General features: G+C 39.9%; 1 protein-coding gene across 7 annotated transcripts in view; it reads left to right on the top strand.

Moving 5' to 3' along the window:
* The window catches only part of RPGR (retinitis pigmentosa GTPase regulator), an 84,076-nt gene that overhangs the window by 33,220 nt on the left and 28,131 nt on the right, over positions 1-22,725 (top strand). For 4 of the 7 annotated variants that reach the window (XM_045089451.1, XM_045089456.1, XM_045089453.1 and 1 more), the window contains exons 14-16: positions 7,668-7,781; positions 9,200-9,257; positions 10,512-10,603. In XM_045089451.1, coding sequence (XP_044945386.1) covers positions 7,668-7,781; positions 9,200-9,257; positions 10,512-10,603 — 264 coding nt within the window. Of the gene's footprint in view, positions 1-7,667; positions 7,782-9,199; positions 9,258-10,511; positions 10,604-13,040; positions 13,490-16,261; positions 16,301-18,663; positions 19,327-22,725 lie in introns of those variants that run through there. The other 3 variants (XM_045089457.1, XM_045089454.1, XM_045089455.1) reach the window with 3 other exon arrangements.

Below are 22,725 nucleotides of genomic sequence, written 5' to 3'. Positions count from 1 at the left end.
GCATGTAAAACTTCTAAGTGCTTATTGGCCAGGCAGAGTGCCTCACTGGGGTTCGGTTTCCTCATGTGTAAAATGAGGCGGATTAGATGATAGAACTATAGTCCCTCCTAACTCCGATTCCTTCATTCTAATGGGCTGATGTACTCTCATCGTGTTTGTCATTTGCACAAAAGCTTTTTAAGGAAGAAAAATTGCACTTTAAAATTAAAGGAGTTTTCTATAAATTATATATTGTTCTTTCCTCTTAAAAAGTTACAAAAAGTTACGAAGCGCTCTAATGTCTCTTGTCTTCTGTCGTTCTGTATTTCTGAACTATAACTTCTGAGCTTTAACTGTACTATCGGAATCCTCATTCCCAGTGTCTATTACGTACCGTCAGTGTGTCCTTTGACTACTCTGTAATTCTGTTTGTTGCTTCTCAGAATGTTTCAAGTAAAATAAAATGTAAATGTATACCGTCAGTAGTTGTTTGTGGAAAGAGAAACTAACAACAGGTATTGAATTTTAGAGACGCTAGATTTCTGTTCGCGTATATTCCATCTAACCTTGCAATTTTCAGTATTTATCTTACAGCTAGATTGTCTGATTGTTCTTTATTCATAGCTCCCTTTTCAACGGATTTCCCACCCCAGTCCCTTCCATATCTTGAGCATGAGGGATTTCTTATACTTTGAGCAAGGAGAATCTCAATGGCAAACTTCCTGTGAATTTTGTGTTGCCGGATCCTTTGCACATTTGATTCTCTGTGAGAAAGAATATGGGGGGAGAGACTAGAATACAAAAAGAGAAGAAACTCTTAGGAGCAACTATAGATTTTGTTTCAGCTGCAGGGATCTCTGGTCATTCCCCTAACTAACCAAACACGCTAATTTGGCATTGCAGGGTTCTACCAAATTCTGCCACATTCAGTGAGTGTCAGTGGAATGGAATTGGTACTTTGATCTCGTGTGTACAGCTCTGTGTTGTTAATGCTGGGGCCCAACATGGTTATTTAAAAAGCTGACTTAAAGTGATTAACTGAGATGAGTGACAGAATTAAGTTCATAAAGGAAAAGCCTTCAGGGAGAAAAGAAACTCTTACCCTCAGGTTACTTATGTCAGAGGGGAGACCTCAACTAGCCAGCAGTACTGAAATGGCGTTCCGAACCTGTGCCCATCTCAGTATTAGAACTGGTGTAGAGAACCACTTTTAAACAGCATTCCCTTCCCATTTCTTCCCATTTCCCTCGCCAACAAAAGTGCCCTGTGCTCTTTTGGAAGGAGTAGCTTGGGCAGGCACCGTGTTCCTCCTTTTGAGATGCAAATTAGCACTTGATTAAACAGAACTGAGTAACTGGCTCCTTTATTGTCCCCATCTGCTGGTTGATTGGGCTTTGATGGTAGTTTCTCACTGGCTGTTACTGAGGCCAGTGTGCAGTGTGTGTGTAGAATCTATTGAGTTCTAGTTTCAAATGAGGACTCTGGCAGAAAACTATTTTCAGGTAAGCGACAAAGGAGTACCACAGAAACAGCTCTTGAGGTGAGTGCAATGAAATGTTTTCTGTTACTTCATTATAGAGGTAAACTTGCTATACACGTGTGTATTCAAGATGAATTGCTACCATAGCGGAAGGCGCCGTACTTCCTTCTTCCTTCGTTCTTTCCATTGCACCTGACCTGTAAGTTAATATTTGGTACATACTCTTCATTCAACAAATAAGCATGTACCAAGCACCCAGAAGTGAATGGAAGCTTTCCCAAATCAGCGAGAGCTCAGGAAATGAGCGCTGCTTACACGCAACCTCCTGTGGTCCTTTTACCTGTCAGGGACATCAGGTAGGTACAGATGACTTGAACACCAGGTCAAAAGAGTTCCTGTGACCCTGTCTTTAACTGTGGCTTAACAGTGCCCTTTTGTTACCTGATTTCCCCTCGCCTCCCAGGTTCTTTTTAGCCAGGGCTACCCAAAGATAAAAATAGGATCTGAAAACAAATCCATGGCGTTCCTTCATGAAGTCCCTTAATTAAGAAGATGGTGGTTTTATGCCCTGAGTACGGCGAGAGTGAGATACAGCTCCTGATCTCAGGGAACTCACGGCTGTTTCTATAGGCTGACCAGAAGCTTCACACATACCAGAGAGAGTTTCAGGAGTGGCACTCGGAGAAGGGCCAAGGAAGGGCTTCCAGGGAGCCACAGGGAAATGTCAGCTGAGTTGTGAGAAGTCAAAGCTAGCCACACAGGCAGCTGGGGCAGGGCCAGAAGGCTTTCCCGGTTGACGGCAGCCCTGAGACCGTTTCAGTGTGATTGCAACTTAGAGTATCTTTTGGTTCTGCATAGAGAGGCGGAGGGCCTTATGTGTTTCTGAAAGACATTGAACAGCAAGAGGAAGGTGATCACACTTGGGCTTTAGTAATGGTCTGGTGGGTTGGAGAGGAATGGGACCTGAGCCAGGGGTTAGGAGGCAGCTCGAGGAGAGCAGACAGAGACAGGAGAGGAGACTAGGACAGTGTGGACAGAGAGTCGGGGACCTCTGTTACCAAGAGAGCTTTGGGGATAGAATCAGAAGGCTTTGTAAAGAGATGCCACCTGGAGGGAGGGAAAAGGCCAAGCTTTTCTTGTTTCTGTGTGAAGAACAGGTGGAAGGGGCACCACTGGAAGGGTGAGAATGGAGGAGTAGGGGCAGGTGTAGGAGGCTGCTGGACGCTTGTTGATCCGGGACCCGTGCAGCAGACAGATCGTGTCTGGGCTGGAGCTCAGGGGAGATGGCTGGGAATCACCAGCTTTTACGGGTCTTTGAAACCATGGAGTGGAGCGAGAGGCAGCATTCATAGTACGAGAAGAAGAGAACCGAAGACAAAGTTTGAGGAAACCTCAATAGGTAATGGGAGATTGAGAAAAGGAAGTCAGAGAAGGAGGGCAGGGTTGGGACACTTTCTAGAAAAGAGGGGTGCTGCCCAAGCCCAGGAAGGCATGGTGGCGGGCTGCAGAGAGGGCTGGGTGAGGCCCGGCCGGAGCCCACGTTGCCAGCAAAGAGGGAGCTGCAGGAAGGCTGCCTTAGAGTCAGGGACTCCGGTGCCCTAGGGAAAAACACCTTAGACTTGCACTTGCTGCTACTATATGCAAGGGCACATAAGCACAGGATGAAGTGAGCTGCTCAACAGGAAGAGCCTGCAGTGCTCTTGGTCTCAGTGTGGGGGTGTGAGGGACAGCTCTGAGGGCAGCTCTTCCCGTCTGCACATATGTGAGCAGAGCCAGGAAAGATCCTGGGCACTGGCGCCCGGTCGGCCTGGAGTCAGACCCCAGCCCTTCACGGATTAGCTGTGTGGACACCTGGAAACACTTTTCCTTTTTTAACCTGAGTCTTACTGATTTCTTTTTATAAAGGGAGGGGTCTTTGGATAGTTAAATTAGTTCACACATGAAACATGTTAGGGGTCCTCATCAAATGGTAGCCCGTGTCCCTCTAATTATCTCCTCTGACCACATCAAGTCAGGTGCAGAACTACCCTCCATCATCTCCAGGTCACTGACAAATGTGCATGGGTTTAGTTTTGTCTACCTGACTTCTTTTTAAATCCAACATAGCTGCTAGCCCCCCACCCAACATTGGCTTATGGAGGTAGATCTGTGCAAACGAAGTAACAATAATTATAAACCCCTTAAATATGGGATAGAGTGAAAGTCTGCACACCATATGTGGGTCCAGTACTGCCCCTCGATGGTTGAAGTGTGATGAAAAGCTGATGGTATGGGACAACAGATTTCCCTGTGTCCTAACGTTTTTATCAAAATAGATTTAAAAATAACTCACATGTAAAGAGTAAAACTGCCTACCAGCAAGAAGTTCTGTATCCTCAGCATTATGGCCACTTTCACAGGCCTGTTTATCAGAGTCATACTGGAACAGATTTGGTGGCAAAAATACCAGATTAGGAATGAACTAAGGGATTGGCACACAGAAAGGAGAAGTTTAGAGATTATAAAGTAGTGACATTCGAAGGCAATAATTTGGAGGTCACGCTGGGAGCCCTGAGGTACAATCTGGCTTGCAGACTCACTTTGTTTGGTTACAGAGTGATTTTGGTAATGTTTGAATCCAGCACTGAAATACCGAGGAACTTTACACTGTAACTGTTTTCCGGACATGACTTGGACCTGAGGCAGCACTTGCTCACAGTCCCTTGCCCTCTTCCCTTGCTTGGTCTAGCTGCGGGGCTCCTGGCAGAGAGTAAAGGGAGCTGCACAAGAGGGTAGAACAAATAAGCGAACACTTTTTAAAAAGATTTTATTTATTTATTTGACAGAGATCACAAGTAGGCAGAGAGGCAGGCAGAGAGAGAGAGAGAGAGAGGAGGAAGCAGGCTCCCTGCTGAGCAGAGAGCCCGATGTGGGACTTGATCCCAGGACCCTGGAATCAACCTGAGGCAGAGGCAGAGGCTTTAACCCGCTGAGCCACCCAGGCGCCCCAAGCGAACACTTTTAAATCAACTATTTTGTAGTGGTAAGATCTGGGACATTATGGCAAAACGGTATCCAAGCATCTTGGTTTTTGTTTTGTTTTTGTTTTTGATGGTCCTCAGTGTACACTAGGGAGTCTTAAAATCAACTATATGCAGATGCTCATTGCTTGTGCTATTTTCTCTGTAAATAATCTTTTTAATTTTGATACAAACCCTCCAAGGTAGGTAGGTATTGCTGGTGTCACTTTCCCGTTTTATAGAAAGACTGTAAGGTGACGCTTCTTAGGCCGTGATTGATGGTGCAAAGCTTGGAAAGCAGTACTTAGGTCTTTGTACCGAATGCCTTCCTGCTCTCTCCTCCTGCCTTTGTGAGCTCTAGTGTAGTATAAAAGTAAGCTTCCATGTGAGCCCTTCTTGTCCTAAGAAACCTTGAAACTGAGATTTTAAATATATCTCTTCCTACCTGGTGTTATGTAGCTATAGTTTAATGTTCTATTAACCTATTTGGAAAACACCGTCTACCCTGTACGACATGGCGTACATATGGTTCTCATAAATCGAGAACCGTAGCACAAAATTTTACACTTTATAGCTCCTTTAAAAAAACTTGTTTAAAACTCTTTACTGAGATTAGTAACATCTAGAAAAGAGCCTCTCTCATGCGTGTAGAGCTCAGTGCATTTTCCACAAAGTGAGCATGCCTGTACAGTCAACACCCAGATCAAGGGAAAGTGCTTCCCAGGGGCTCCCCTTCAAAGCATTTCCTGTCCCCCCAGGGTCACCACTCCGCCAACTGCTGGGACCTCCTTTAGTTTTTCAAGTATGCAGTGTAGTCGTGGTTTTAAGCAACCTGCAACATCGTGAGGAACTTCGGGGTTTCTTGGTATTTCCCCATAAGAAATGTGGCCCTGGGGCAGACCCAAGACTGCAGCAACCTGTGCTGTGCCTGACCGGTGAGACAGTGTTCCCTTTGTGAGAACCAGGCCCGTTCACTTCGTTACTGTGGCCCCAACACGAGATGGGTTTCCGCTGACTATTCTAGACTACTTAATGTCTTATGTAGTTCTGGTGACAAGATTGTATTTAAACTTTGCCCTTTCTCTTTGTAAAATAACAGTATTCTGCCAATGTCTCCTAAATTGTTTCGGTTTGAAGGTAAGTACTGTGATTTAAAGTCGTAGTCTAGATGTGAGTAGATTAATTCTCAATGTGCTTAAGTGCAAAGTTCTACAGTTTATGTGATTTCTAGTGAAAATGTTCTCTAAGAGCTTTCTCAAATTTAGAAAATGATACCATTCCAGCAGTTATTCTTTGTTACAGATTTTCATAAAGTTGTGAGTAAATTTACAGTTCATTATAAAAAGAGATGAGTGTTTTGCTTATTTCTAAAATAAGATAAAACCTCATGTTCCTTTTTATAATAGCATGATATTGTTCTATGGTTACATTAATATCTTCGTTAACTAGCATGATTGGAGTTGACTCAGGTGCTAGACTAGCAGAATTCAAGAGAGGAGGACTTTGCTGGAACATAGCTCACCGATCCCTCCCTGTGGGAGAGAGATGCACGGAGTCTGAAATTCTCCGTCTCGGGAACACTGTTCTTTCCCACTGTTTTATATACATGAATACATCTGTCTATCAGCCATAAATCTTAAATCTAGTAATCTTGCTTCCCATTTCCCTCCAAAGTAGTCTCTGATCGTTTTACCTTCTCGAATGTGCTTCTGGCCAGGCATAATATACAATGTAAGTCACTTAGAGGGGAAGTTACACAGGGAAAAAAAAGAAAGCTTTAGAAATTACTGGTGAATGGTAGCTACCTCGTAGTTAACCCTATCCAACCTGAAAGTGCAGCATGTCCTTCAATACAGCTATCTACCCTGGTCCCCTGTCTTCCTCTCTCGCCTTCCCCTCCCACGTGTACCCCTTGTGACCTTTGCTTAACCTAAGTGAACCCCTCCCAGCATAGCTGCCTAACTGCCGAAACTCTTAAATTTCCAGGCTTCCATGCTTCCCTTCCGGATTGCTTGTCCTTAGTGACAATGCTGTAAGGGCCACACCCTTAGCGCTGTTGGCCTGAGGATGCCACTTATGTCTGTTACTGAGGTGTGAAATATAAACATTTATATTTATCCTCTCCCTAGCCTGAACTCTCACATTTGGTATTTTTGCCAGAAGAAAGGTGAGTTAAATATGAGAGGTGTTATTTTCAAAGCACCCACTAAAGAGTCTTTCCGGTGTCCAGCTCATCCTTAACCAAACAGCAACTAGGAAGGTGACCACGAGAAGCTAGTTACTGTGTTGAAGGAATATAAAGTGTGTATATCGTCTGAGGTAAACATGGCCGAGGTGAATTTTGTAAAAACATTCTTCAGGGGCGTAAGGGGCACTAATTACTTACTGCCTTGCCTATTTTGGGGGCCATTAGTGAAGTGCATAAATGAAAAGCATAAGAAAAAAGTCCAATAAGGAGCCTGATCTCTTAATGACAAAAAATAAGCAATATTCCACCCAAAATATGAAACTGCAAAAAAAATCTCAGTATAGAATAAAGAATATAACTAATATTTTCCACCTAGACTTAGTATTACATGATTTACTCTATCAAATCCAGAGACAGACAGACTTTGGATTAGGTGGACAGGAGCCAGGTAGACTAAGTTCTGCCTCTGTTTCTCCCTCTGCTTTAAATAACCAAGAGCAAACCATTTAAACTGCCTATGTCCCTTTATCTTCTTTCTGGAATGTAAGTAATTATACCTAACTCTGTCTTGTGAATATCAGTGAATTGTACTTCTGAAGTGATTTTAAATCCCTGTGTTTTGGAAAAATGAACATAATATATAGATATGATTATATTATAATGCTACAGTAGAAAGCTTTTAAACTTCTCTAAAGTTTAAAAGCATTCTTTTGAGACAGCTCAGAAAGCATATTTAGGTTTTATTTTTTCCCATTTTAACCTTGTAGTAGACGCTAATAGAATTTTGGGAATCCTAGTCATTGAAAATGGTGAAATAGATCAACATGCCGAAAAACCTTGTTTAATATAGTAACTTGATATGCATGATAGGTTATGCAGCATTTTCTTTGCTTTCAGTATTTGAATTTTTATTCTCTGTGTTCTTTGAGATGGTATAAATTATTTATGACCACAATATCAAATCTGTTTTTCTTTTTAAAAAAAGAAAATCTTACTTCTCTGATTATCAATTTTGACACAGGATCACGAATTTTCAGAAGATGAATTCGAGGACGTGGATGAGGAAATTAATGACTATCCGGAAGGCAAGAAGAACATACCAACGGATGAAGCCAAGGACAACTCAGTTGAAAAGGTATTGATTGACACCATTGAAAAGGTATGATGATATGCACTTAAATCCTGAGACCCTGCCTAAGAGCAAGCATATGGGTTCCGTGGTTTCTGCAGAGAGCAGACTGGAGTTTCCTTTGGGAGCAGAAATACTTCTCTGAAAAACTTGGTTCTTGTGCTGTAGGAAAAGCTTTAGCAGATCTTTGAATCAGGCACACTTTGTTTCTCACACCCTTTCCACACTTCTTGGTAGCATTTTGTTCCCCGTTTGGGTGGAAATGAACTGATATGGGTCAGTACAATATACTGTTGAGAAATTAACCGAGAAGTTCAGCACTGGGTCCTTAAAATGATGAAATTACAAAGTTAGGAGCCCTCTACTGGTGGCAGAAATGGGCCGTGTGTGCGCACACATACATGTGTATATTTACATGTATGTAGACAACTGAAAGCTGTTCACAGCAGTGTTTGAGGCTGTGCTCAGTGCTGCGTAAATGCAGTGCAGAAGAAAGGAATTGTAGGAGGGAAAGGAGGAACTGTAACTGAAGGAAGTCATCCTAAAAGTGACGCTAGGAATGGCAGAAACATCTCTTCCATCTAGCAGTTTTGTCCAAGAGGGACACTGCTAGGAGACAGTTGGTAGGTTTGAAATCATTCATTTGCTAATGCTGCTCTGGGTTAATTTCACAGGTAGGGAATTCAGAAACCCAAACTGAATGACGCCATGTCAATTTGTTTCCATTTTCACTTTTTGTACCTCTTGCACAGAGCACTGAGTTAATCATACCTTCTTGTTGATGAATCACTCGCATCTTTGGTCTGTGCAGGTCCTCCTTATTTAAATTGATTCCCTTTTAGTTCTCCTTTTCCATAACACAGACAACCGCTGAAACATGCTCGTCCTTTTATTTGAATGTGTACTTGTAAACCTGTGTTGTTTCATGTGCATGTATTTTTCATTTACAAAATGGGGCTGTGCTGTTGAGGTCATTTTCTTCCTTAATTCCTTTCTCAAGACTCCTTCCTCACACTGAGGGGGGAAAAAAAGCTTCTAGCAGTTACTGTTTTCTTTCAGAGGGAGGGAAAGATTTATAAGGAATATTTGTGAGTTCCAGTTTGGGTGGTCCCTGAAATTCTTTAACATAGAATAACCGAATCTCCAGTTCGCAAGCCAATTCATATACCAGCTAATGTTCCTGAATCTTCTTTGAGTAGAATTCTTGAATCATTCAACTTTTTGGAATCAAAAAACTTGAAACTAAAAGGGACGTTAGCAATCAGTTAGCATCTGAGGCAAAAGCCCAGCAAAATGAGGCAGTTGTCTCATGTTTATGTTGTTAGCTAGAAGCGGACTCGAGAGCCCTTGCCTAAAACCTAGATGATGTTTTCCAGCCCATCACAATTATGTTTTTTATTATATTGCTTCTTTATCATTTATAGGACAAGAAAACCAACCATGAAGAACGGGCTATTTGTGAATACAATGAAAATCCAAAAGGTGTGAACACATTTGACTTCAAAAGGCCAGCTACCTTAACATACACACATGCATGCATGCATATGTATACATACATGTGCACACATGTGCAGTGGTTGAGGCATTAGAGCTTACACATGTGTATTTTATTTCTTGCTTTTTACACACGAGCCTCATAGCAAGCAATGAAATACGTGACCCAGGTGTACTTGTTCTCATTAATCGTCACTCACGGTGACTCACATATCAGTGTTAAGTGGTTCAGGACAGCCTTTTCACTACCTTTTTTTTTTTTTTTTTTTTACACTTTTCAACCAGTAGTATTAAGTTGGGCTGTTGTTCCACATCTTAATTTATATCTCTGGTAGGCACTGCCAGACCCCGTTGCTAAAGACCAGGCTGGCCTGGAGCCACGGCTGGCCAGCCCATTATTTCCCCCAGGGCTCAGACTTGGGTCTTTCATCTTGTCATGGACATTTAAGGCAGGTCCTTTCCCAGGCCTTCCTGTTGGTGTCAGAGAACAGCTGCCACAGAATTGAGGGGACAGTGATTACCCTTGAGACCTACATTTTCTACAGCCAAATCATCTGGGTTTTATTGTGCAACCCTTATGTTTCCACACCATCACATCAAAGTGTGCTTTTTGCTGTGTCCTCATTAAAAATAACCATTCATAGTAGTGGATATCTGATCTGAACTTGGGCAGGAGGAAGAGTAGTTCCTTCAAACTTTTTTCCTTCTAACTTCAGCAGAGTAGTACGTTTTGGAATATTTGAAGCAAAATGTTAAAATATTGTATGTATTATTAGCAACTAATTAAAAGTAAGATTTAAGTAGTTGATAATATAAAATTATAAGAATGCATATGCTTCATGAGTATACTTTAAAGATGATTATTCAGCTATATAACTGGGTCAATTTGAAACACCATGTCCGTATGAGTACAAAGAATTTAATTATAACTAGGTTAACTAAAAAGAGTAATTTCTATTTTATGGAAGTCTTTCCTAACTCTCACTGTTAGCTTTGTAGCTATATTTGGGTACTGGTCATGCAAACATCTCCAACTTTGGTCAGGTCATTCTTGGCTTTTTGCCTTAACTCAACCTTCTAGGAAGTAGGCCATATAGACCTTGTCTACTGCTCCAGTGGTAGTGGTACACTCTCTTTAGTAATCCCTCTAAGTCAGGCTTGATAGAGTTGCACTGAAGGCATCAGGACTTTTCTTTTTCTCATTACTTAGGAAAACATAATTCTAAATATATTCTATTGTAGGAAACATGCATGATCGTGCAAAGAGCAGATCTTCTGAAGTCCTGGAAGACAGTGAATCAACATCAAGTAAAGATGTCAAAAAATCAAAGAAGGTGAGTGAAATTTATTTTTCATTTGGTGTTAAGTATTGAATTGCTCCTTTTACCTTTTATATAGTGATCCACATAATTTAACTCCTTAATATGAGCTTTTATGGCTCCAGAACATGTGACGAACTTCAAGTGTTGTTTCGTGTTTTAACGTAGCTGTTTATTTGCTGGGTTTTAGATGGAGTCAGGTGACCCTGCCAAAGTTTAATAACACGTTTCTTTCAATGATCCCATTCATAGAGAGTCAGCTTACAGGAAAAGATACACAAAAGAACTTTCTTGCTTAAATTATGAGTGTAATCATCATGAGAGTCTAGAAGAAAGTAAGGCAAAACCAAGAAATAGGATAAATGCAAAAAATAAGGATGTTCATGCTTAGGAAATGTGACCACAGGCTACGTCAGCCTCTCCTGCCGAATACCTGTTTTGGAGTTAATAGTCTGAGAGATATGGTTCTTCTTCTTGAAAGTTACTCTTTCCACTTGCCGGAGAACTTTCTGTAATCATGAGAGCACATTTGCAGGCAGAAGCGTTAGGAGGAAATGTGGAAGAAAAGATCCATGAAAGGCCTTATTAATTCCTGTTTGGCCTTTGGGTTTGGGCTTCAAGTAGTTATTTCTACATAGAGGACGTCTGTGACCAGCTGCATTTCCATAAATTATGTCCCATTACTGTTCTCTCACGTAACCCCCTTTTCTCATCCTTCTTTGTATTTATCGTAATTGGCAATTTCACAGTGAAGTGTACATTTATTTGCTTTATGACTTGCTCTCTCTCCACTGGCCTTCCGCTCTGTGGGCCAGAAACCATTTTCTGTTTTGCTTTCCAATGGATCCTTAGCATGTAGCACAGTCCCTGGTACACGGGACATGGTAAATGCCTAGGAAATACTTTTGGTTGATAACGAACTATAAAACGTAAGGAGGTAAGAAAGAGGTGAGGAGGAGGGTAAAACCAGGAGCAGCCCTTAGAGTAGTAAACAGCCTGTCTCTTGCCACAGACGTTTTCAAGCTAAAGTTTTGGTACAGGTCCCGGGTTATTGTTTATCTTTTACTAAAAATTACTTTGTGAGTATTCTTACTGTATAAAAATTGCCTTATATTTAGAGATAGCTGTGACCTGGCTCAAAGGATACTCTCAGAATTACTCTCCTTCTTAGAATTTTAATGTGTGTCGTGAAGTGTTAGGAACATTCTCTGTCTAGTAGAAAGGAACATTTAACAGATACTCTACTACATAGTGATCCTGTGAAGACTTTTTTCCAATTATAAGAGCTTAGGGAAAGACTCTGGAAAAGAAAGTCAGATTTGAGGGAGAGAGATGAAAAGTAAAGGAGTCAGGAAAGAGAAGAACCTAGGAGGAAAAGTGAAGTGAAGCATCAGAAGAAAATATTCGAAACACATCTCAGACCAAATGAAAACCTGTGTTCTAGAATATACGATTGAGTTTCGGGACTTTTTCAGGCTGTCCAGTCTTCAGCATGGCATCGCCCACCAGTGGGAAGATTTGGATACACAAGACTAGGAGAGGGGGCTGAGCCAGGGGAGAAATGCCATGTGGGAGGCGGAGTGGCCTGCTCCTGAGCAGGCCAGGCAGCGGGCCTGAGCACTGGCACAAGTGGGCGGGACAGATGGGAGGTCAGGCCAGCGGACAGTGGGCTGCAGGCGCCAGGCTCAAGGATGTAATCTTTAACTGGGATTCTGCTCAAATTCTCATTGATACATAATGGAAGAATATACTTCAGTAAATGTACATGTCCTTGGTTAAAAGAAATAAAAAGTAATGAAAATCATATTTAAAAAGTCAAGTAACAACAAATGTATTTCTACTTAAAGAATATACTGTTATTCTACATATTTTAAAAAGGACATAGATGGTTTAGGTGAGATTTTCTTTTAGTCAATTCCACGTGACCTTTTTAAATCTAGAGTGTCTCTAACCTTTTTATACCATCTAAGCCAAACAAATCAAAACCTTTTAAAGCTTGGAAAGTAAAAGATGCATTAACTCATATCAAAAGAATATTTAGACAGACATTGCAAAGATAATCCAAAAAAGGAAAAGAAGGAACTGTACTCTTGGCAGCTACAGAACAGAATTCACCTCTGAGTTTTGTTTTGGTGATTTTAGATGTTTCAGATCGGCAGGTTAGGACCTATGATCTTAACTGATGGCAGAGATCTTTTAGTAGGTGAATGTTGTATCTAGAAATTCCTAGATACTACTTTTCTCCACTGTAGCCACTGCCGGTTATTTGGATCCACAGTTAGCCACTAAGAAAATTGTGTTAATGTGTTATTGGCTTCATTTCCACCTAAGGTAGCTAATAAAAAGGGTAGTAAACTTTTCAGCTATTAAAAATAATTTCTTTATGTTATAGAGGTAGTTTATTTGTGTATTTATTTAGCATATACTAATTGGTTATCTCTTAATGTGCCAGGCACAAGGCCAGAGACTGCAGATACAGAGGTTAAAGTTCGAGAGCCTTCCCTCAGAAACTAGCTGCAACATGGCAGATCCCCTGGGTAGTTCCAATGCCAGTTCAGTCAATAGATTTCCTGTTCACTGTCACTACCATAAATAAAAGACGCGGAGATGAGAGTATCTCCACCAAAAAAGTATGCTTGTGAATTCTTGCCTTTCCTAGTTATTGCCTTTTCTCTGATGGTATGCTTTGTTCCCCATTGCAAGTTACAAATGAGCATGCTCACTTCAAGTACACAGTTAGCCAGACTCTATGTTGTGAGGAAAATTGGAGGTAGATTATACCTGTGGTCTCCTGTCATTGTTTTTTCCAAAGCTTAAAAACTGAGACAGTCTCTCTCAGGTCACCCAATAATGACTCCCCTGCTTTTAAAAAAGAGCTATATTGAGGTATAATTGACATATGCTAGATGACACATACTTAAAGTATATAATTGGATTACTTTTGACATGTGCATACACCTATGAAATCAGAAAACTGGTGCTGTTATTGGCAGAGGGTTCTTTGTGCCTCTTTGTGATCCCTGTCTATCCAAACCACTGATCTTCCTTCTATCATTGTACATTGTTTTGTAAGTTCTAGATTTTTATAGAAATGAAATTCTAGGGGCTCCTGGGTGGCTCAGTGGGTTAAGCTGCTGCCTTCGGCTCAGGTCATGATCCCAGGGTCCTGGGATCGAGTCCCACATCAGGCTCTCTGCTCAACGGGGAGCCTACTTCCCCCTCTCTGCCTGCCTACTTGTGATCTCTGTCTATCAAATAAATAAATTTTTTAAAAAAAAGAAATGAAATCCTACACTATGTACTCTTTGTTTGGCTTCCTTTGTTCAGCTTAATTGTTTTGAAATCCATCCACACATGTATCAATAGTTCATTCCTTTCTCTTACTGAGTACTATTCTGAGTCAATTTTTTATATGGTGATGGTATGAATTAAAGTTCTTTTTTTTTTTCCGACTTATGGGCATCTGATCATTCTAGCACTATGTGTTGAAAAAAGATTATCTTTTTTCTACTGAATTGTCCTCACAGATATCAATTAACTTTTCCATGTGTGGGCACATTTCTGGAGTCTGTATTCTGTTTCTTTGATCTGTTTATCTTGTGCCAGTCCCATACTGTCTTGATTACTGTAGCTTCATAATAAGTCTTGAAATCAGGAAGTGTTACTCCTTCACCTTTGTTTTTTTTCAAACTCATTTTGGCTCTTCTAGGCCCTTTGCATTTCCATATGAAATTTTAGGATCAGTTTGTCAATTACTGGAGAAAAAATGCCTGCTGGGATGTTGATTGGGATGGCTTGGAACCTACAGATGGATTTGAGAAGAGTTAAGATCTTAACAATATTAAGTCTCCTAACTCATGAAAATACTTCCCCATCTATGGATGTTTTATATCCATCTATGGATGTTTTATATTTTTCTTCACAGTGTTTTGTAGTTTTTAGTGTACAAGTCTTACACAGATTTTGTCAGATTTTTTTATGTCTTCTGTTTTTTTATTCCGTAATTAGAAGTTTGTCAATTTTATTGATCTTTCCAAAGAACTAGTTTTTGGTTTCATTTACTTTTCTGTATTGTTTTATTTTTTATGTACACTCTAATCTTTATATTTTCTTTTCTTCTACTTTCTTTGGGTTAATTTGCTCTTCTTTTTCTGGTTTCTTAATATGGAAGTTGAGGTCACTGATTTGAGACTCTTCTTATTTCTTAAGGAGGCTTTTTGTGCTATAAATTTTCTCTGAAGTACTTGAATATATTGTTTTCATTTTCATTTGGTTCAAAATATTTTTTCACTACTTCTTTGAGTCATGGGTTACTTAATTTCAACATATTTGGTTATTTTCCATTGAGGTTTCTGATACTAATTTCTAATTTAATTACATTGTGATTAGAGAACATACTTAGTATGACTTGAGTCCTTTTAAATTTATTGAGATCAGTTTTATGACCCAGAATCAGGCTGTCTTGGTTAGTATTACATGTGCACTTGAGTAGGTTGAGAAGCATGCTGTTGTTGGGTGGATTGTCTTATCAATGTAGTTACTTCAAGTTGGTGGATAGTGTTAAGTATTTCCTATCCTTCCTGATTTTCTGTCTACTTGTAATATCTATTATTGAGGAAGGGGCATTAAAATCCCTAAATACCACTGTGGATTTATCTATTTCTCCTTGTACTTCTATTAGTTTTTGCTTCATGTATTTTAAAGCTCTTATTAGGTTCTAGAAAATTTAGGATTGTTATATTCTCTTAATTAATTGACCCCTTTATCATGAAAGGACTTCTTTATCCCTGATAATATTTGCTCTGAAATCTGGTTGGTCTGATATTACATAGCCACTCTAGCTTTCTTTTGATTAGAGTTATCATGTTGTATCTTTATTAATCCTTTTACTTTTAACTCATTTGTGATTTTATATTTGAAATGCATTTGATTTCCTGAAAATCTCTGCCTTTTAATTGGAGCATTTAGCCCATTTATATTTAATCTGATTATTAATGCAGTTACATTTAAGTCTGTCATCTTTACTATTTGTATTCTTCCTTATCTTTAAAAAAATGCCAAAGTTTATCTGTTATTAATAGAGCTGTACTAGCATTCCTTTGACTAGCACTTTGATACTTTTTTTTCATTCTTTTACTTGTGTTTTAGATGAGTCTCTTGTAAATGGCCTATAAGCTAGATTTTGTCTTTAAATATTTTTAATATATGTACCTTAAATCTAAAGCTAGTTAATGCTCCTGTCTTTTCCCCAAATAATACCAAGATCTTAGAAGAGTTTTCTCTCCTATCACTCCTTCCTTCCCATTTTACATGTTATTTTATCTAGTATTTTAATTTTTTAGCCTCACCAATCAAATGTTACTATTATTTGTTATACCACTTTCTTACTCACCATTCTGTTTTACATCTCAGGTATCCTTCTTGGGATCCTTTTTCTTCTCCCTGAAGAAATCCTTTGGAAGTTCCTGTCATAGATTTCTTCTTATAGTTAACTTTATAAGTTTCTGTTTACTTGCAAATGAATGATCATATGGCTGGTTGGCAAATACTTTCTTTTGATATATGCTCCCATTGTTCCTATTAAGAAATTTGCTTTAGTATAATTGCTGATAACTTTATATATAATCTATCCTTTCTCCCTCACTGGTTTTTTTTTTTTTTTTTTTTTTTTAGTTTATTTTGATGTACTTCGGTTCACTATGAGATGCCAAGGTGGGAATTTTTTGCTTTAACCTTCTTCTAATTCATTATGACTCTTGAATCTGAGGATTCATGTCATTTATCAGTTTAAGAAAATTCTCATCCATTATAATTTGAATATTTCCTCTCTTCTCTTGGAATTCTGACACAAAACTTTTCATTCTTTTATCTGTGTCTTTTAATGTTACTTTCCTGGTGTCCTTGTCTAAGTAATAGTTTGGGGGATTTCAGAGCTCTCATACTTCAGAGCTCTTTGATTCCATAGTTTCCTTACAGCTGAGACTAATCTTTTCAACCTACCTATTGTGTTTATATTTTTCACATGTAATTTTATTTTGATTCTTTTTCAAATCAATCATTTAAAAACTATTTTTTTGTGCTCATGTTTTTTTTATTATGGTTCTTTAAATAGTTAATCATACTTATTTTATATTGTATATTTAGTTACTTCAATGTCAGACATCCCTTAGGAATCAAAATCTGTTTGTTGCTCTGGTTGACTTGCTAGTACTCTCTTATTTCCTTATGTGTTTTGAAATTTGGATTGTGAGTTCATGTTCAACTCGGATTTTTGTGGAACTCCTTTAAGGCTTACATTAAGGCAAATCCATCTGTAGAGAATTTGTATTAGCCTCTGTTAGCTCCCCTGGGTGTTACCATTCCAGGACCACTTTCAGTTAATTTCTCAGTTAGGGCTTTCCCACCTACACCGGTAAAGTAAATGGGAACCCCAACCTTCCACTAGGAAAATGTGGTTATCCTTCACTCAAAGTCTAGACCAGGAGAGCATGTTATTTTATCATCTCCCAGTGTTTGTAGATGAACTTACATTAAGGGCATAGTTCTTAGAGGTCCCCACTTTGTGGAAGGGTCTCAGTTCCAAGCCTCTCTATTTTGTGAGATTAAATATGCATTAACAGGGCACCTGGGTGGCTCAGTGGGTTAAGCCTCTGCCTTCGGCTCAGGTCATGATGTCAGGGTCCTGGGATCGAGCCCCACATTATCTGCTCAGCCGGGAACCTGCTTCAGCACCCCCCCACCGCCCCTCTGCCTGCTTCTCTGCCTACTTGTGATCTCTCTCTATCAAATAAATAAAATCTTTTTAAAAAAAACAAATAAATATACATTAACAAAATGAGTCTAAGTTGTGAGATCAATAAATGTCATTCCATTGCTCCCTAACCTCTGAGGTTACCTGTTCCCTACTTTTTTTTTGCCCACAGGGATTTATTTCCCTTCATTTTGTTTTTGTGAACTTCCTTACACATTATAAAATAATGTTTTTGTACTTACTGAGCATTTCTTGGTATTTTGTAGTAGCAGAATTTTTCAAGATATGGATTCCTCCACAACAGCAGAAACAAAGCAGGAGTTCCCCCATTTTAGCCCACAGACCCTTTCTCTAGACTCCGATTTTTCAGGTCGCCACTTTTCACTTAAGTTCCTCCATTCTTTAAGACTAAAGGCTAGCTATTATTCACATCATTTTGGTTTCCAAAGGAGTCAAGTCCTCACCTGGTTTTTTGTTTGTTTGTTTGTTTTTGGCATCTTGTCAAAACTTGTATGTATGTTGTCACTCTTCAGGAATCTTATTTTCTCTGGCTACATCCTCAAAAGGCTTAAATCCCATGGGGCTCTTTTCCATCATCAGCTTCCCCAGTTTCTCCTATATGTGCCGTATTTGGCACTCCCTTCTTGATACACTTTCCTCCTTCAATTCTGAGGTACCTCTTTCCTGAGCTCGTTTCCACAAAGTTCTGTCTCCAGTACTTGGCTCCTCCTCTTCTGACTGCATCTCACACTTGGCTCTTTAGTTTCTCTCCTTCTGTTCTCCTTTCTGCCTGCCTGCACGCTGTGGGTTAGGACGTCTGCTTTCCTCTGTCCGGCTGCTCTCTGCCCATTTATAGCCCTGGCCTCTCCTGAGCAACAGATCCATATATTCACCTGCCTCCAGATCCTTGGGGGCTCCCAAAGCCATCATTTGGCAGCGCTAACATTTTGCCAGAAGTTCTGATCTATGGGAATGGAGGGTCTCTCCCCCTCCAGAACATCCTAGTTTTCGTCTTTGTCCTCTTTAACAACACAACAAAGTGAAATACTGAATTTTCTCTTTGAGGAAAAATGATAATGTATTACCAAGGCACAGATGATGAACGTTAAACCCTGAAAGGCCTTAATTCAGGGAGGAGTCATGATTGCCGTTGGTAAAAGAAGAGGCAGATGGACACTGAGAATGTACCTTTGTACACATGGTGCCCCATAAAGATGTGATGAAATAATGTTAAGACTAGTCGAAAATTATACCCCCTAAAATACTATTAAGTGACTATTCACTTACTGAAATGAATTCTTTGTGTGTGTGGGTTTTTTTCTAGATTTTCCTCTTTAAAAGGATGTCATTGACGAGTCAAAAAAGTATGCAGAGTAATAATGAGCCACTCCCAGAGATAAAACCAATAGGAGATCAAATAGCTTTTAAAAGCAGTAAGAAAGATGCCAACCAGAACCACATGGGGCAAAATCATCAGGATACTTCACCCCCAAATATGGAGAGAAGGTCAAAATCTTGTACAATACTATAAATATATATCTGTTTCCGTGGTCACCAAGCACATTGTAATTTATACTTGAAAAACATTATGACTTCTGAAGGAAAGTTTCTGATAACAAACTTTTAAAGATGTAAGTTTAATAATATGTTTTATTTGGTTTGACTGTTACGACCAGTTTTGATATTTATTTATGCTAATATTTTTGACAAGCAATTTCAAAATATGTGTATCTGAAACTCTCCTTCAAGTGTTGTGGCCTTAACTGTTCAGTGTTGCAAAAGAACATATATTTTTATATGTGAAGTTTAAATTAAAATATCTCATAGTTTTTGCTAAACAAATTCTTTATAATTTCATAAGGCAATATTTACAATCTTATGACACTGTAACAGTTTTTAATGTATTTGCAATTTTTAAAAACCGAGTCAAAATTGTTTCAATGAACATATTTTAATAAACTATATCTGGTCGTTTCCACTGTTTAAATGTATGAGTATAAATAAAATGTAGAGGTACTTGGAATCCTCCATCAGTTGACAAAATGGGGGCCGAAAAAATCTGTTTATGGTTAAAATATTGTGAGACACAAACTTCATTTACCTCTGAGTAAAGAAGATATCAGGGCCACTGTGTAAACAGTACAGCTTCACAGAGAAACTGTCAAAATTTCTTTGCCTCCCACTCTTCTTTAGGGAGGCGGCATGGCACAGAAACGGCAGATTCTGTGCTGTGATCTGGAGTGTTTCACCTGCCGTAGCTCGCCACCGTAGTACCACCACACACAGCCAGGCTGACTGGCTCCAGCTGTCTGTAGCAAGGTGGGCTCCAGCACGCAGTCCTCTGCCACAGGGACGGAGAAGGGTAAAGCGGTTATGTCTCCTCGGACAGAAACATTGCTGTCCTGTGCTCACTGATACTACTCAATCCGGTGGAGCAAACCACCTTCACTTTCACCATTCTGGCTCCTGACGAACACATTTTATCCTTCAATCGTAGTGACCATTGCCCCACTGGAAGACAGGGAAAGAAGCTCCATTCTTGTGTTTCACACAAAAGGGTGTTAGTCTAGAGTAGACATGATCTTGAGATCTTACAGAATAGTTTTCTGTGTAAATATTACATATAGGGGAATTCAATTTTGCTATTGCCACTATAGCACTCACTAGTACAGTATCGCCAAAAAAATACTTCACAAAAATGTAAACTAGAAGAGCCAAGTGGCAATAAAGCTCACATATAGCACTAAGACATGCCAGTTGTGGTAGGTAAAATTCTCAGATGGCCCCCACGGTTTCCGTCAGCGGCTGCGCTGGCCCTGAATCCTCCCTTCCCCCTGAGTGTGGGCAGGAACAGTGAAGACGATGAAATACCCTTCCATTGCTTAGGTTCCATTATATGGGAAAGCTGAGGTGTTTTGCAGATGTAATTAAAATTCCTAATCAGTTAACTTTAAGCAAAAGGGAAATAATCCTAGATGGGTCTGACCTAATCAAGTGAGCCCTTTCAGAAACTCTCTAGAGGTCAGACATGGAAGAAGTCAGAGCAATTCAAAGTAGCGGCGATGCTTTCCTGTCGGCTTTGAAGACGCAAACTGCTCTATTACCGAGAGGGTCGTGTACCAGGGAAGGGTGGGAAGCCTCTAGGCCGTGAGAGCCTCTGTCCTCTAACCGCAGGGCACTGAATTCTGCAAATAACCCATGAGGCTGGAAGAGGAGCCCAAGCTTCAGAATAAACCAGAACCCTGGCTGACATCTGGACTGCAGCCTTGTGGGGCCCTGAGCAGAGGACATAGCTCAGCACTGCCCAGGCTCCTGACCCATGAAAATTACAAAATAATAAATATATGTAGTTTTAATCCACTAAGTTTACGGTAATTTGTTATGTAGTGATAGGAACTAACAACACTCTTACTCTGACAAAAGGCCTTTCGGTATGGCAGCTTCCTCCATCAGAGCCAGGAAGAGAGTTAATAGAGGTTGCTAGCAAGACAGGGGTCACAGTCTTAGGTAACATAATCATTGAAGTGGTGTCTTGTCCCCTTTGACACGTTCTGTTGGTTAGAAGCAAGTCACAGGGTCTACTCCTACTCAGAATGACGGAATGAAGACCAGGAGGCAGAGGTCGTGGGCACCATCTTAGAGCCTACCCACCATACCAGATGTTTGGCTGATGACTGAAAAGAATGGGACAGGTTACAGACCAAAGAAAGGATTGAGTCAGAGCACTTGGAAGAGGTGGACGTGAGACCAGCATAACCAGCAGACAGGGTACCCCTGCTTTCTCAGAGGCCTCAAAACAGTTCAGATTTGAAAAAAGGAGTTGGTAGAGATTATCAACACCAAGAGTCCGTTTCAGTGGTACGAGTAAATGCTTTTTGAAAAACTGCATGAAAATACTCTACCAGTTGTCTGCCCGTGGACTGTAAATGTTTGTGTTGTATTTGTTGCTTAAACATGGCTTCATATCTGGCTTTTACTTTTAAGAAATACTAACCGAGCAGTTCCTATGTGCCAGATATCATGCCAGAAACCAAGACCAGAGTCCTGGTTCCAGGGGAGTACAAGGAAGCAAATGGAAAAATGACTGCATTGTCAGTGGAGCTCTTAGGGCAACTTACGAGCCCAGGTTTCCTAACTGGATGGAAAGGAGATTAGTGGGCACTAAACTTAAACAGAAAGCAAAGCTCACATATTTGAGAACTCTTAGAAAGAAGCCAGGAAAGATCACTGATAGAATGGAATAGAATGATCAATTTAGGCTAGCTTCAAAAATAAAAGGAATCATATTTACCAATAACCTTAGCTTTATTAGAAAATGAAATGATATGTCTTAATCCCCAAACTATTCAACTTCATGATCTTTTCCATGAAATCCCCTCTCCTTTATATAAATTTCCTCTGGCCATTTTTACTGACCTTTTGGGGGACCTGAAAATAGAATCTGTTGACTTGAACATTAGGGGGTCATTGACAATGTTCAGATTACTATGGACCAAGCGTTAAATGAATATTAATTTAGAAAAAGTTCGTAGAGGTAGAATTTTTAAAACAGCATGCAAATCCATGTCAAAACATTAAAGAAAAAGGAAAAAATTGGTAGGCACTAAGGCCCTCCTATGTATGAAGAAACTATCCAGTTCTGAAAAGGTGCTTGTGTTATTTTCCTAGGGCTTCTGTAACAAAGTACCATAAACCGGGGAGCTTAAAACCATGGAAATATATTGTCTCGGAGCTCTGGAGGCCAGATATCTGGAATTAAGGTGTTTGCGGGACACGTTCCCTTTCTCCTAACTTCTGGTCGCCTCAGACGTTCTATGTCTTGTAGATACGTCACTCCAGTCCTTGGTCCTCACATGGCCTTCTTCAGTGTCTTCACATTGTCTTCTGCGCATGTCTATCTCTGTTTCCAGATTTTGCTTTTTTACAAGGAGAGTAGTGTAGAACTCACTGTAATGACCTTATTTTAATTTGATTACTTCCTTGGAGACTCTGTTTCCAAATAATATCACATTCTGAGGTCCTGGGACTTAGGTCTTCAGTGTCTTTTCCAGGAGACCTTTCAACCCACAGTAGCATGTTCGTTTCAGAGCTACTGATCCCACAAAAAATCCTCAACTGTTTATGGTCTCTCCTCTCTTGTATTCTTACTATGGAAGAATACAGTTCCTGGCTCTTCAATGACAAAGTATCTTCAGTGGAGATATTTTGTGATGTTGAAATTTCTTTCATCAAAGCAGGAATTGTAGCGGGGTTATTTTTCCCAGGGTCCCAGACCCAGTGGGCACATGGTCAATGTCAAATGATTATCAAATAAGTGATCACATGTGCAATTGTAGAGTTTGGATAAGGATTTGTTTCTTAGAAATTTGTACACATTTACTGTAAG

This window comes from Mustela putorius, unplaced genomic scaffold (genome assembly GCF_011764305.1).
Source record: "Mustela putorius furo isolate JIRA1106 unplaced genomic scaffold, ASM1176430v1.1 tig00003836_pilon_pilon_pilon, whole genome shotgun sequence".
In the NCBI taxonomy this organism is placed as follows: domain Eukaryota; kingdom Metazoa; phylum Chordata; class Mammalia; order Carnivora; family Mustelidae; genus Mustela; species Mustela putorius.
Note: the sequence above shows the minus strand (reverse complement) of the source record. Positions and strands in the feature narration are given on the sequence as shown.